Below are 17,183 nucleotides of genomic sequence, written 5' to 3' on the forward strand. Positions count from 1 at the left end.
ACTATCATCTCTAATTCTAAAACTCACAAAACATGTTAAACAGATTGAAAATTGAAGACCGTTCTGATACCATTTGATAGAAATAAACATGTACACAACGAAAAATTAACAGATCTACTTCATTCTCAATCTATAACATGCAATATGTAAATTTCAGAATTTAAGTATAAGATAGCGTACCTTGAAGCAGTGAATTTCAAAAACAAAGATCGAAGCACTTGGGAATACTTTTAATCTTCACTCCAATTCCACTAACGCTCAAGAAGTGTGGACTCTCAATTAGTTACAAAAGGAGCATTTAAAGAGTGACTCACACTCACATACACACCATTACAATGATGTTTTTCTCTACTTAAAAATTCTGTAGGTTTTTCCTTTTGTATCTAACCAATTATCTAATTGGGCTGACCTTTTGGGTCTTTCCAATTGGGTTTAAGTGTGTGACTTGGAGTGGGACCAAAAGGGACCAATAAGACACTGGCTCCAATGTGCCTTGGGCTTTTCTGTCAACTTTTGACAAGTCCAAAGTTACCATTAACTATATTTAATACCACTATATAAATATAGTTGTAATCTAGGCTTTATCTATAAATTATATCCCAAGACTTTATTGTACATGCAAACCCCTTCATAAAATATTCGTAGTAATACAAAGTCATAAATGTGGACTGCCACTTTATAGATTACTACATCTTAATCCTTGAGTATCCGGTTTAATCATTTTTAAGTTATTCATCATATATTTATGAAATCCAATTTCATAAATATATACTTTAGTAATTTCTTACCAAAGCGGTTAGGCCTAACTCTCTAAATAATAAACCTATTAAACTTATCTCAATGGAATATTTTATATCTCTGTTAAGAAACTATGAATTCCATCTTGAGAATATATGTTCCATCAACACTAAATGTGGCTGCCCAACATACTGAGATTTTGACCGTTACTTTAGATCTTACTCTTGATATATCAAAGCAACCTACACTTCATGATCAAGTCCATTATTCTCTCAGGATTAAGAGTTCATGCAAATATAAGTCGTGAGATTCATTATTCATTTGACAGTCCTTAAGAGAATAATAAATCTCACAATGGTCCAGTTCAATATGTCTTAACTCTTAAAACATATCAACACATTAACTAGAAGTCTCCACTTCCATGATCAAGGCAAATCATCATAGTTGATATGTTATAGTCTTCGCAGATTAAATGCCCAATTTCATCACCGACTACGAATTATAGTTCTGAGTTTACAAAGAACTTGTGACTTATATCTTCTGTAACTAAATCACATAAATCACATACTATGCATCTCATGGACTATGTGATAATGTCCGAATATTCATGTTACAATTATTTCAGATAATAATAATAAAATTTTATTTAACACAATATTAAGTCATACATAATGTCATACACAATGTCACACTTAATATTATACATAGCATCATACAATAGGATTTAAGGGCACTAATCTTAACAAAGCCATCATCAAGGATCTTGACAATGGGTTCTTTTCAATATTAGTTGATGAGTCGCGTGATATCTCAGTGAAAAAGCAAATGGCCCTCGTTCTTCGTTATGTGAACAAAAAAATGAATTATTATAGAGCGGTTCCTTGGTATTGTACATGTAGCAAGTACCACTGCTTTGTTACTCAAATATGTTGTTGAATGTTTACTTTGTAAACAAAATTTGAGTTTATCAAAACTACGTGGGCAAGGTTATGACAGGGCTAGTAATATGCAAGGTGATATCAATGGTCTCAAAACTTTAATTTTGAAAGAGAATAAGTCAGCATTTTATGTCCATTGTTTTGCTCATCAACTTCAATCAACTCTTATTGTTGTTGCTAAAAATCACATTAACATTGTTGAATTTTTTTTATATGGTTAGTAATTCAGTAACTGTTGTTGGAGGCTCTTGTAAGAGACGAGGTGCTCTTCGAGATGCACAATTTGCCAAAATTAAAGAAGAGTTAGAGAATGGTGTACGTAGAAGTGGGCAAGATTTGAATCAAGAGACAAATCTTAAATTCCTGATGATTCACATTGGGGATTATATTATAGGACTATTCTTAACTTGATTTTGATGTTCTCTGCTATTGTTGATGTACTTGAGATTATTGAGAAGAAGATGGCATCTCCGACCAAAAAGTTGAAGCTCAATCTATTATGAAGTCAATTCTATATTTTGAATTTGTCTTTGCTATACACTTGATGAAAAACATTTTAGGGATCACAAATGAGTTGTCAATAGCATTGCAAATAAATAAATAAATAAATAATCAAGATATAGTAAATGCTATGGATCTTGTTAAAGTGTCTAAGCAATGATTACAAGTGATGAGAGACGATGAATGAGAATCTTTATTGAATAAAATGTCTTCATTTTGTACCAAACATGATATTCCTATCTTGAACATGGATGAAATATTTGTAGTTAGTGGGAGGCTGCGACGCAACACCCAACAAAATACAAATTAACATCACTATCATGTTAAGCTATTTTACACAGTCATAGATTTGCAACTTCAAGAGCTTAACAATCGTTTTTCAATGGCAAATACCGATTTGCTACTTTGTATGGATTGCTTAAATCCAAGTAATTCATTTGTGGCTTTTGATAAGGAAAAGTTGATACGTCTAGCAAAGTTCTATCCATCTAATTTTTCTGAGAGGGATATCTTGGCACTTGACTCTCAACTTCAGAATTATATTTTTAATATGCGCAGTAATGACTTGTTTTTAGAGCTTCAAGGAGTTGGTGAATTTGCTGAAAAGTTAGTGAAAACAAGGAAGTATGACACTTATCCATTAGCCTATTTGCTTGTGAAGTTAGTTTTGACCATTCTTGTCACTACTGCAACAGTAGAAAGAAAGTTTTTAGTAATGAAATATATAAAGAATAAATTGCACAATTGAATGAGAGATCAGTAAATGAATGATTGCTTGGTTGTGTACATTGAAAGAGATGTAGTTTGTAGCATTGATAATGAGACTATCATGAAATGATTTCAAATTATGAAAACTTGTAGAAGGAAATTGTAAACTTTATGTATTTGTGTGTTTTTTTTTTCAATATATGAATTTTTTTTTATTAGATTGTATAATTTATTTTTCTTAAGGAGCACTCTAAAAAATTTTTTTAGAGCTGCCAGTGATTGAGCATAACAGTACCCACTATTGAGTATTTGACTATGCCATTAACCCAACATAAACATCATCATCATCATCATCATCATCATCATTCCCCTTATAAAACTTCAACTCAACACTCTCATCATCTCCACTCTCGTCCACATCCAGTCATTCATTCCTCCCAATATTATTCCCCAGAACCTTTTGTTTTCCTCCCTACAGTTTTCACATTCATCCACCTCCCTGCTTTAGTCTTCCCATTCCTCCCAATTCCCACATTCCTTTTTTTTTTTTTTTTGGTAAAGAATTCCCACATTCCCTTTAACACAGTCGTTTTTCACATCCTTTTTCTCATCAGGAATCCACAAAAAATCACCCACATTTCCACCCAAATTCACACGATTGCCACTCATCCCCAACTCTCTCTCTCTCTCTCTCTCTCTCTCTCTCTTCTCTCTCTCTCTCTCAAACCCAAGAGGAAAATAGGTCCAGCAAATAAAGTACCCTATCTCTGTCTCCCCATTCTTCTCCATCTTCCGCGGCGAGTTCACCGCTACCCCATGAAACCTTTTTCGACAATTCTAGCACCTCAAGCAACAATCCTCGTACATCTTCTCATATTTGTACATGTAGTAACAGTACGGGCACAATGTCTAGAATGCCGCCTCGGCCGTCTTATCAATTTCGACCTCGTACTGGGCTCTCTTGTCCTAGTCAGACAGCATCATCCAAGCTTTACATACGAGGTTGAGGGCTTCGTCAGAGAAAGAAAACTTGTTGACGTTTGGGTTTAAGAGCCCCACAAGTTTCACGAACTGGGCTCAAACGATCCGGCGGTTCTGGACTTGAAACGTCGGATTTGGAGGATGGAGTAGTAGTCGAGGTGGTGGTTGTGGAAGGGTTTCTCGGTGGTGACAAGGACATTGGTGATGGTGAGTACTTTGTTGGCGATGGAGGATTGATTCAAGTCAGATTCTCGGGCTTGGATGGCATAGTGTCGGCACTTGGGTAGGTTTCGAAGTGACAAGTATTTGGTGGATAGTTCGAGAAGGTAATCAGAGTCGGGTTTCGCACAAGCTCGACTCCAAGTTGTTGGGAGTAAGGGTTTGTCATTTGTGGTTGGTGGGGCCCAGCGGTCGATGAATTGGACAAGGATGAGGGAACAGGGCCACACAGAAGTGCCCACGTGCATCGACTTATTGTCTTGTTGGAGAGAAATAAAGGAGTTGAGCATTGGGAGCTCAATTACTGGGGAGTCTGTGAACTTCATTTTCTGTGTATTTCTTGTTCGGGAGCTTTGATGCTTTTGCTGAGTTTGACCAAAATAAAAGTTCGAAGGGGTTTGCACAGTTCAGACTATGTGAGTGTGTTTTTTAGGTCTTGGGGTTTTATGGTGGGGGTATAGATAGGCCCAATTCTGATGGGGGTTTTCAAAGAGATTATAGGATGGGCTTGGGAATTGGGTTGTAGCCTTGTAGGTTAGGTGAGTATGTTTTTTGGGTCTTGGGGCATTATGGTGAGGTATAGTTAGTCCCAATTCCCATGTTAGTTTTCAAGGAGATTACAAAGTTGGGCTTAGGAATTAGGTTATAGGTTAGAATGAGGTTTCAAATTTTCTATATTAGATCACTATGGCATCAAGTGTGCTAAGTGCTACATTTTTAGTATTTAGCACACCAAATACAAAAAACTTGGCTACATCAAATGTTTCAAATCTCAAAAAATTTGGCATTAAACTACAATGTTGTTCTAAAAATGAGATGGTACAAAAAAATGAGCTAAAAATTTTATATATTTTTTACTCATCTCTCTCCTCTCCACTAACTCTCTCTTTTCTCTATCGGGGTGGGTCTTTGGTGGTGGTGCATGGCTAATCTTTGTGGGCTGTCGGCAGTAGTTTATGGGTTGTCAACAAGTGGTTTGATCTATTGGGTTTTGGTTGGTTTTAGGGTTGGGTTGTTGTGCTAGTGTTTGGGGCATGTAGGTTGTAGGAGAAAGGGTGGTGGTGCTGGTGGTTGTGGTTTCGATGGGTTTTGGATGGGTTGCAATGCTAGCAATGCTTTGGTTGAGACGATTTTGGGTTGGGTTGCTTTGGTTTTAGGTGGGTTCCAAACTTCCATTGAGCTTTCGATGGTACTTTGGTGGTTGGGCGGCTATCGCTTGTGGGTGGCGTTGATGTTTTTATTTTTTATTTTTTTTGTTTTATTTTATTATTATTATTTTTAATAAAAGGTAGGAGTTTGCTAAAGTTATTTTAATGGGTGATGTGTTAAAGGAAGAGATGTGATGTAGAGTACATTGTAAAGTGGTGTGTTAAAATAGATCAACTTTTTAGAGTCTCAAAATAGCATTTTTCTTTAGCACATCTGATGCTTTTTTTTTTTTTTTGAGGTAAATTACAAATTTGGTCCTTATCTTTTACACCATATTTCAATTTAGTCCCTAACTTTTCAATTGTATCAATTTGGTCCCTAACATTTTTAGTGTCGTGTGAATTTGGTCCTTGTTGTTATCCCTTGGATGGAAAAATCTGATATGTCAAATGATGATATTTAAATATTAACATTTATGCCAACTAGGATGCCATATATACTGCCAGATTAATTAAAAATATAAGGAAAAAGAAAAACTCAAAAAATAAAGAAATTTAAGGTGTTTTGTTCCCATCCAAGTTTTGGGTTTTGATGGGTATAGGGAAAGCAAATACTTCCTAGGGACACTGATTTGAGTGAGTATAGGTCAAGTTTATCAGCAATCTCATAAACGCTGGCACTACGTAGTTCAAACTGCAAAATAACAAACACATCCTCTTCACCATTACTTGCCATCCAACTCCTTAGAAAAGCATTAGCTCACAAGAAAACTTTTGTTCTTCAACTCTTCCTCACGGTGTTGAGAGATGGATGGTAACAAAATTATTCCTCACAACGGCAATGGCATTGAATCTTCAAAATCGCTAGCAATGGGTCAGAGATCTGATTTTGTTGGTGGAAGATTGGAAACCTTTCCTTTCTCTCTTTTCTTTGGTTGTTGTCATTTTGTTGGTTACATTGAAATTTAGATCTAAAATTTTAGTGGCTATCTCAAAAAAAAAAAAAAAAGTGGTTGAGTTTATGGTCCAAAACCTAGATTAAATTTATTTACTTTTTAGTATTTAGTTGATATTTAGTTGTAAAAAAATCTTGGAATTGGCCATGGAAAATCCCTGTGATCTCATCAGTGTAGATGTAGTACACCATACTAACCATCTACCTTTCCTTAAAATAGGATAATGGCTTTATTTCGCCCAACCAAACAACATAATCTATGAGAAATTGAGAAGCAAACAAGATCGACTCCGAACAAGTAAGCAAAGTAACTTTTTGTAGGGGCCTTTTTTGTGTTGTGCGTTGGGCTGGGTTACCTCCTGCGGTAGTGGGCCCGAGTATTTTGAGTAAGAGAGTTGAGACCGGTCCAACTGCAACTCAATTTGGGCCGGCTTGTGCACAAACTATGCCTTGTCTACCAGGAGTGTACTTATGGCAGGGAGTGCTGTTTCAAATGAGTTATAACAGGTAGATATAATAACAACAAAACAGAGTCCACTGACTTTTTAATAGAAAATGACCAAATAATCCCTACTTATGAAACATAATCGCAGTGATAATGATGACTTTTACAAAGAAATAAAAGGAGTAAGTGATAATGTGAGTTAATCAAGAATAAATATGAATCAAGTCAAGTTTGGTCTGTAGAAAAGCAAAAGACCAAAAAGAAAGAACGCTTCCGCTTAATGTAACTAATCTCCCAAAAAAGATCCTACTGTGAGGATTAATGGCTTTGAGCGAACCAGACCTAAATGATTAGTGCCCAAAGGAATCCTTTTTACTTTTTTTTTAGAAGATAGTAGGATTTTAAGAGGGAGAGAGGGAAATCGACTTACTGGTGCATGCCCACCGTATTAACTCTCTTTGTTTTCTGTTTTCTCTCTTATCTTTTTCTCTTTCCCTTGTTTTTACTTTCTTTCTTTTTTATTTCGTGATCTTCCTTTGTTTTTCGATCCCCCTTTCTAGGCACGACAAGGGTCTTCTTATAGTGCCTGCCGTGACCAGATTTTACTATTTTGCCCCTTAACTACTTTTGTCTGGTTTGGGTGTACTTGCCGACTGCCAAAGGTTCGTCTGTGTGCCACTCCCCTTTACTAGACAAAGGCAGGTTGTTTTATTCATTAGTTTGCCGTGGCACCCTTTCTTGCCATGGTGTAGGTGCTTTCTCTCTCTATCCCTCATGGCATGCACCTAACGGTTCCTCCCTCAACCTTGCTTCTTTTGGGTGGTTTGTCATCCTAGCAGGATGTACCCCCCAAAAGAGCTTGGGCAGGAGCCACAGAATAGGTTTTTTCCCCTCTCCCTACCACCAAACCATACCCCCCTTACCTCTGACCCATGACCCCACCACGTCCCATATTGGCTGGGTACAAGCTGGTGGTGCATGGGCTTTGCACGTGCTTCTCTTTCATGTATGTCCAAAATCTACCCACTGCTCATGCGTTTGCCGCAGTCTGGAGGCTTGTTTGCACAGTCTACCGCCCTTCTTTGTCCTTTTATGTGGGCTGTTTTATAATTCCCTACTCCCCTTAGAGGTTGGGCTTCATTTGTTATTAGGCTTCACATTTCTTTCAGCCTATTTCTTGATTGTCATCATGTTCTATCATATTACTTTGTCATTCCTGCTGTAATGACTTGATCCTGCCGGGCCTTTTTAGGCTTGCTGTTTATTCTTTCCCCAATGGCTTAGTATGGCCATGGGTTTTCTTACTTATGGGCTCCTATGTCTCTTTTGTTTTCCCTTGGGCATCCTCGGCCCATTTGCTTGTCTTGGGCATCCTCGGCCCATTTGCTTGTCTTGGGTTTCCTCGGCCATTTTCCTAATTTTGTATTCTCATAAGCTTTTACTAACTTCATTGGGCTTCCCCGACCCAATTACTTCATGCTCATCCTTGGGGTTTGTGGGCCTGCCCTCAATCCCCTACTCTCTTTGCTTGCATTGCTTTAGGCCTACCACGGCCTATTCTTACTTTTCTACATCATACATTGCCCATGGGTTTGCTTTTTGCTATTTCTCTCTTTCCGGGCTCTTTTGAGCCCATTTGCTTTCTCAAGGCCCATTTATTTATTTTATGGACTTGTGATCCATTTCCTACCGCTTAGGCTTAATGGTTTTATTCTATGTTTGCCATTTCTTTGCTGCCCATGTTGCTGGGTTGGGCTTCCTTCCTTCTATTCGGGTTCCACAAAAAGACCCTCAACACTTTCCTGTCTATAACTTTAGGGATTTTAGGGATGGAGACGAGGAAGAAGAGATGGAGTACTGATTTTAGAGATTTTAGAACCTATTAGGGCTTGTTTGGATCACTATGATTTTGAGTGATATCACTCAGTTTTCATCACTTAGTTTCCAAAACGCGTGGGTCCCACTGAAAAAATCTTGTTTGGCTTGGTTTTTGGGTGATGTTTCCATCACTCAAAACTCAAAAATTTGAGTGATGGATGATAGAAACTGAAAATAGAATTTTGGTGTTTTCAGTTTCTGAAATATGAATTATGCTAGCAAAAAGTGAGTTATGTGACCAAACAATAATTTTGGAGTTTTTGAGATAAAGTGAGGTTTGGGTTTTGAGTTAGAGCTATGAGTTATGAGTATTGAGTTATGAAAACTGAATCATGGCCAAACCAAACAAGTTCTTAGTTTCCCCAACTTATCTCACGTGTACTTATTTTAATTTAGTTTCTATTCCTTGAATTGATGTGGTGGTACAGTTAGTAGATGATATGGTACGTATGAAAAATAATTTTTTATTATTCTGCTTGACACGTCAATTTTTTCCATCTAAGAGATAACAACATGAACTAAATTGACATGACATTAAAAGGTTAGGGACCAAATTGAAATAATTGAAAGGATAGAGACCAAATTGAAATATGATGTAAAAGATAGGGACCAATTTTGTAATTTACCATTTTTTTAATATAATATATAAATTTTACTCTAGCCTAATCTAAATATATATGTATGTAAAGCTCCATCCTGAAGACTTGAACTCCGGTTCGTGCCCCCCACACCCCACAAGCTCTTGAACAATTGTCTCATTTTCCAAAAGGAGAAGTTGGCCAATGGGGGTAGATTTCAGACTAGAGTGTTAGGTACAACATTAATTTCAAATACGCCAAAAATAAGCGTAGGTGTGCGTATATATATATATATGTATGTATATATGTATGTATGTATGTATATAACTCATGTAGGAGAGAGCCAAATTATACAAATAGTCCTTTTTTTTTAATGTACAATTGACGTGGAAAAAATCTATTATAATACACTTACTTGTAAAAGTAAAAGCCACTTCATAATTTTATTATTAATATTTTTAGAGAATAAATAAAATACAAAAAAAAAATGAAAAATCTTATAAATTTATCAAGCCGGATATCTCACATGACATAACAATTCTGGTGAGTTTGGACCTAGATTAAGCTAGAAATTATCTTTTCTTTTGCCTTAATATGGACCGTATCAAAGTAGGAGCACTACAAAAAACACACCAAAAAAAAAAAAAAAGAAAAGAAAAAAGAAGGCCTATAGCCTTATTTGTAAAATGCGACTATGACTCCTAAAAACACAAATATAATTCCATTTGAACTATACCCAAGTTTTCTATAATATGTACGAGATAACTAAATAAATTTAAGTAATTTAAGCTCTGTAAACATGTGCAAGGAGACAAGAAATATGAACAAAATCCATTATGGGACGTTCCTAAAAATTTAAATTTAAAAAAAAAAAAAAAAAAATCCATTATGGGTCAGATTGGGGTCACCCTAAATAAGCCAGGAGATAAAACCCTTATCCCTTGTTCACTTTTGTAGGTTTTTGGCAATCCTGAAGGTCCCCCATTGTGTGTGTTTTTTTTAACAATAGTTGATGTGGGAAACATAACACGAGGATAACACGACAAACACTTTATGACAATTATTTTCTTTTCCCAAGACATACTACCTATATACTATACATAAATGATCCATGATATAAACGGATCATGGCACATCAAGGTTTAGGACTTAAAAACTTCTGATGTGCTCAAGAGTAGTTTTCTTTTTCTGAATAATATTTTTCATTTAAAAAAAAAAAAAAAAAAAAAAAAAAAAAAAAGGAAGAAGAAGTTACAAAGGTGGGGAAATAAATCCATCTACCTCTTGGAACTATTAAAAAAAACCTAAGTTTGAGGATATAAAAATATTTCCTTTATAAGTTCTATAACTCAACTAATTGACAATTTTGATATTTTCAATAGAAATATATAGAATTTAAATCTTCCATTTTCATTGTAACTATCAAATTATTGAGACAAAAAATTACTATTAGAGCAATATTATTATGAGCAACAATATTAAGGGTCTATTTGGATACTGTTTATTTTGCTGAAAACTAAAAACTTATTGCTGAAAATACTATAGCAAAATAATTTTTAAAACACGAACTATTATAGCAAATTTATTACCGTGTTTTTCACAAGTTAACTGATCTGTGAATAGTGCTAAAGACCCAAGATTTAAAACACAAAACGCAAAAATGCGTTAGGCAACACGCTAACTTTAAGTTGTGCTCAAGAGTTTGTGGTGTGCACAAAACTTTCATAAAATGTACTACACACCACTAAACACCCGGATTCCATCATGTAACCAAAAGTAAAACAAAGTCAAAGAGACAGGTACAACATGGTTTCTTTTTCTCTTTTTCCTTTTTTTTTTCTTTTTCTTTTTGATCCTTATTTTGCCTTTTCATTTCTTGATTGGTATGATTCTCATGCAAAGGGCTGATAAAACCTATTGTGGAGGAGAAGAGGGTCACATCAACCGAAAACATATATTCTAAACATTATAAATTTTTTATTTTTAAAAAAAAATGTATTCTAAACGCACAATGAAAATATACCATAAAAAAATTTAAAAACTAGTGGGAAAAAAAGAAGAGACCAAAGAAGTGATTTTACAGGTTAGATCCAACAATTAATACATAACATGAATGGCCCCCCTCCATATCTCCTAGTTAAATGCTCACAAACTATACCTAATTTTATTGTAGTTAGATGTGATTTGAGATAACTTGGTACTCTTCAATTGAAGAATGCAAGTGTGCATATTTTTTTTAAGGGAGCAAGTATGCATACTTGAAATCAATTAAAAATGAAAGAGTTGGACAAAAGATAAGGTCACATTATGGTGGGGATTATACAAAAATTTTAATTATCTTCTGTCCCATATTTTGCATGTATTGTAGCTAATCTTGTTATATAGTACAAGTATTCATGGATGGGCGATTGAAAAGCTACAATAGTTTATTTTAAGCTATAGGCTAAAGCCTATTTGTACTAAAATCAAGCTTTTGTCACTGGAAATTCTCTTCAAGTCCAGTTTGACAAGCCACTACCATAACAGATGTGAAACAATGCAATAATGGGTCCAAAAGGGGCTATTGCTTTTCCCCCACTACTCCACCCCCCTTTAATCAAAATTAAAAGTCACCGTATTTTCAAAAGGGATCAGCTTTCAGGGTTCAAGAGAATATGCATGGATCTCCCTTCTTCAACTCTTCAATAGTATTCTAAGCAAAAAACTTTTAGCCCCCATCAAGCACTCAATGCCCACCTTTTCCTTCCCTGCAAAGTTACCAATTACTTAACAAATCTCTTTTCCAACTCCAAACTTCACTTTATTATCAACTTTGCTTTCCATTGCAATCCATGAACTTATTCCCTTAGGATCAAATCCAACCATTGATTTATGAAGGGTGGCAAATGGTTTGTACTCCCACACCCAGAAAGTCCCTAGTTTGACCTCCACCACCGCTTTCTTCATTCATCGTGTGCCTGCGTTTTGCAGGGTGTACCTGCAATAGATCACCTGCCGAGTTTTCTACATCATTTCCAATATTAGTACTGAGTATTGGATTTGAAGTACCATACAGTACTCCACACAATTTGTTCCCATCTCGAACTTGGCTATCACTGCACTTCAACCCAAAGCTCCCAAGGAATGATGAGTCAGCTGTGGTTACGCCAATTTGTGCAGCTTTTTGTAATAAAGCTGTGGCCGACATGTTTGCTGAAGGCGTTTGATGAGACTGGTGTTGTGTGCTGTACAAGGAAGGAACACTAAGAGGCTGAGTTCCAGCTTCCTTCACATCTGTTAATGGAAGTGAATTGCTTGCAGTTAGCTCTTCGGCATTACTCGAAGAGAGCTTAGTTCCAAACACCCAATTTAGCTGGTAATCTGATGGTGGAGGATTTGAGCATGAAATTAGTGGATCACCAAATATTGTCCCTGAACTCACTGACCCAAGTTGATGAATCCCATGGAGATTGTTATTCCCTATTAATTCATGGCCTTGGGATGATCCTTGGCCCATCCATAGGGATAGTTCTCGTGTAGTTTGATTGATTGCTTCATCATTACTTGAGATTGGCTTGAAAATAGAAGAGAAATGTTGTGCCATGCTTGGCCCTAGTGGAGTCCCCATGAAATGATAGTTGATATTGTTGGCCACTGCGTTGTTCATGTTGGAGGCTGCATTCAGTCTAGCTGTTTCTTCAGCTAAGGCATCGCAGAAGGCCCTATGAGTGATGAAGCTATCTCGCCTGCTCACAAATTTTTTTTACGAAAGATTAATTTAATATTTAGAATAATGATATAAAAATAAAGAGAGGCATGAATAAAACTAAAGCATAGAATAATCATACAAAATAGAAGAAATGTAATAAATTTCATATGAAGAAAATTGTATTTGGAAATACAGAAAGTTAGAAAAAAATTGTCTACATTGGTTTCGAAATTATTGGAACCACCGACAAATTATTGGGGAGAGAGAAAAAATTACAAAAGCATAACTAGCGGCAGAAGTGACAAATATAGTCAAGATGCTTAAGATACTGAATTCCATATGAGAAATTTTATGTAAGAAGATAAATTCATTAGAGGACGAATATCGCTCATATTTGTCTTTCTAACAAGTTCTTTGTCTTCACTAGGGCCCCTTCTCTTTTCCCTCATGTGTCATGAGAGAGAGAGAGAGAGTGAGAGAGAGGTTCAGACAAGGATATACAACAACTAAAAAAATCACTTTCACGCTTCGTTGAGGTGTTTGAGACTACTGTTGCATGAAGAAATTGATGATGATCTATATCTCACACACACAGACAAAGATATTACAACCACAAGTATCATTTTATTGAACCTTTATTTGCCTCAATTATCTTCCTCAGACTACTGACCCTATTACTACTTTTGCATAAAATTTCAGTCTAAAAATATATATAGCACAATAAAATCTACCCAACCAAAAAAAAAAAAAAGCAATAATTACCTTGAAAATATTGTCCCACAGTCACATTTGTACTCCCTAGTGCCACAGGTCTTGGAGTGGGCTTTCCAATCTGACTGCACAGCATATCTCTTTGCGCACTTCTCACACTTCCACTTCTTCTCTCCATGTTTTCGACAAAAGTGTTTCTTTATACCAGTTAGGTCTCCAAGAGCCCTAGAAGCGTGGTGGTGAACACAGCTCTTTTCGGGACACACATAAACACGCTTCCTTATTTCCTTGCTGGTCCTCTGCTTGAGCTTCCATGGAAGGTTATGTCCCCTCCGGTGGAGTTGCAAATTTTGATCTCTTTGGAAACCTTTCCCGCAAATTTCACACAAGAATCTGTTGGTGGCCATGAGGGTCTTTGGCGATAAAGCTATAACTTCAGCTTCAGGATCTGTGTCAAGGAATCAACATTTTGATAAACTTTAATTACTTTGAATATACCCAATACCATAAAGAAAGAGTGAGAGAGAGAAAAAAATTGTAAAAGGTAAGTAGATTTGAAGAAAGAAACTTGCCTGGGTTGCCTGGTTGGTTTCTCTTCTTCTTTGAAGCAGGAGGATTAGATCCAGCAATTGGGTTTTCGACAAAACCATTTGGAAGTGCTTCTTCAGCCATATTTTCTAGCATCCTAAGCTTTTTCTTCTCGGTTTGGTACTCTATCTATGAGTAACCCAGAATAAAAGTTAAGGACAACAAATTAAGTGAGTATTAATTTGTAACTGAATTAAGAGTAAACCCAGAGAGAGTGAGTTAGTTTCTTATGGTCTCAAGTACTCTCAACCCTAACTAAACAAGCTGATCATATATGCTAGATTGGATCTCTCTCTCTCTCTCTCTCTCTCTCTCTCTCTCAATATAAAATATGTTTGCAGTCATTTTAATTATCTACTTTTTAGGTGGAATAAAATACAATTATGTTGTGGGAGGCGGTGAAAAGTTAAAGTTGGCAGGGACTGAGGGGGTAAGCTAGAGGAGGTTGATATGAGCAAAGGTGCATGATGACACATATCATCAGGTCGGGAGAAAAGCTAGTTCCAGTGCTTTTCTATTTGGAATGATTATCCCATAATTTGTTTGCTTTTTGTTTTCCCAATTTTCTAATCCACTCTCATCCAATCACCATTTATTAATGCCTGTTTGTTTAGTTTTATTTCATGAAGAAACCGTACATGATATTTCAAAGGAAGCTTAGGCCATCCTGTGTAATAGTTGTGTTTCCTATTGAGTAAATAAAATTTCTTTAATTTCACCATCATCTATTGTAGGAAAAATTATTTTATGGACCCATCTCAAGGGGCACCACTCTTACAAGTATATGGATTTCATGCATCATGTTTGTGAGAGGCGCATTCCATGAGACGAAGACAGAAGATACTATCACCTGCAATAACATATATATTAAACAATACTAACTCGACCAATTATGACATTCTAGTTTAATTTATTCTATTCACGAGCTATTTAAACCCAACATTTTTTTTTTCCCTTTTCCACCTTTGGTGAGAGGATCTGAAATATGAAAATTTACATATTAATGAGAACAAGTGAAAGTAGTGTTATCTCACACTACTTTATGCGGCTTTGTATACTGATACCCAAGAGACAATATTTTCACAAGGACTTGGCTTAATTTTAACTCCCTCAAGTTAAAATGAAATTATGTTTTGTATTGAAGCTAGTAAAGACGCATTCACCCGAATAAAAAATAATAATAAGCATCCACACATGACAGCAATACTTAGTATAGTTCAATCATTTCCACACCTATAATATGTACATCTAATGACAATTGAAATCTACTTTCAATGATATGGATTATAACCACTATCACTTGTACCTCACATTACCATAGTCTCAATTCACCCAATAACTCTCACACACAAAAAATTACAAACTATTAACTCACAAATGCGAGTATCTTTCAACCCCAAAAAATCTATCAGTTTATTCTTTGAAGAAACTCAATACTTTTCTTTTGAGAGTCTTCTCCTCTCCTCATGTGAAAGGATTAAAGAATAGGATTTCATTTTGAAAAGCAATGAAAAAGGCTATTGAATTAACTGAACAAGCAAGTACAAAAGGAATTCAAGTACAAATTGCAAAAATTTACAATGTAATGAGAACAAGTGAAGGTAGTTTTATCTCACACTACTTTATGCCGTTTTGTATACTAATACCGAAGAGACAATATTTCCACAAAGAATTGACTTAATTTTAACTCCCCCAAGTTCAAATGATTTTTTTTTTTTTTTTTTTGAAGCTAGTAAAGATGCATTCACACGAATTTAAAAAAAAAAATAAAAAAATAAAAAAAATAATAAAAAAAAAAAAAAAAAAACAAAACGCTCACCCATGATAATGGGGACTTTTAAGAAAATAACTACAAAACCTAAACAATATTATTAGTTAGGCAACGTTTCAAACATATTGCATTTCTAACAATTCGACTTCAGAGGAGTCGATTTTACTGTTCACATCTATTTTTTAGATAAAAAAATCGAGTTTTTTGTAGTCATTTTCTATACATAAAAATCGACTTCAGTAGAGTTGTCTTCAATACAAAGAAAACGACTCCAGTGAAGTCGTTTTCTTTGTTTTGAAAATGACTCCTTTTCTTTGTCCAATAAACCCCATCCCCCGACGAACCCAGAAGATCCATGCGCCAAAAAACCAGCAAACGAACCCAGCGAACCCAGAAGATCCCATGCGCCGTCACAGAACCCAGCGAACCTAGCAAACGAACCCAGCAACACCGACGAGCAAACGAACGCAGGCGCCGACAAACCCAGGCGCCGACGAGCGTGTTCTTCTCCTCCACTGATCCGATCCGAGCGTGTTAGACATTTGCTCGTCGGTGTTGCTGGGTTCGTCGGGGTTTGGTGAATCGGCGCCTGGGTTCCTTCATTTTCTCGTCGGTGTTACTGGATTCGTCGGTCAGAATCGGCACCTGGGTTCGTTGGCAAGAAACCTAGGCGCTCGTTCGTCGGTCACGGTAATATTTTTAGGAGACAAAGAGAGAGAGAGAGAGAATGAAGACGAAGAACGAAGAACAAAGTTCTGGGTTTGTCGGTCACTGGGTTTGGTGAATCGGCGCCTGGTTTCCTTCGTTTGCTCGTTGGTGTTGCTCGTTCGTCGGTCATTGGGTTCGTCAGTTATGTGGAGTTGGTGGTGCCGTGTGGAGTTTTTTGGGGGTTTTTTGGACAAAGAACGAAGAACTAAGTTCTGGGTTCGTCGGGTTTTTTGGACAAAGAAAACAACTTCAGTGGAGTCGTTTTCAATACAAAGAAAACGACTTCACTGGAGTCGTTTTCTTTGTATTGAAGACGACTCCACTGAAGTCGATTTTTATGTATAGAAAATGACTACAAAAAACTCGATTTTTTTATCTAAAAAATAGATGTGAACAGTAAAATCGACTCTTCTAAAGTCGAATTGTTAGAAATGTAATATGTTTGAAACGTTGCCTAACTAATAATATTGTTTGGGTTTTGTAGTTATTTTCTAAAAAATCCCATGATAATGATACTTAGTATAGTTCGGTCATTTCCAAACTCACAAATGTGAGTATATTTCAACCCCAAAAAATCTATCAATTTATTCTTTGAAGAAACTCAATGCTTTTCTTTTAAGAGTCTTCT

The 17,183-nt window shown here is 36.1% G+C and overlaps 1 protein-coding gene across 1 annotated transcript; it reads right to left on the reverse strand.

The window, feature by feature from the left end:
• Nucleotides 1–11,549: 11,549 nt before the first annotated feature.
• LOC112011855 (zinc finger protein MAGPIE) lies at nt 11,550–14,609 on the reverse strand. The gene is made up of 3 exons (XM_024044193.2): nt 14,061–14,609; nt 13,540–13,936; nt 11,550–12,814 (listed from the first exon to the last, which is right to left on the reverse strand). The coding sequence occupies exons 1-3, from the start codon at nt 14,170–14,172 to the stop codon at nt 11,959–11,961; spliced, it is 1,365 nt and encodes a 454-aa protein (XP_023899961.2). The 5' UTR covers nt 14,173–14,609; the 3' UTR covers nt 11,550–11,958.
• Nucleotides 14,610–17,183: the final 2,574 nt, after the last annotated feature.

Source organism: Quercus suber, unplaced genomic scaffold, assembly GCF_002906115.3.
Source record: "Quercus suber isolate HL8 unplaced genomic scaffold, Cork oak 2.0 scaffold_466, whole genome shotgun sequence".
Lineage (NCBI taxonomy): Eukaryota > Viridiplantae > Streptophyta > Magnoliopsida > Fagales > Fagaceae > Quercus > Quercus suber.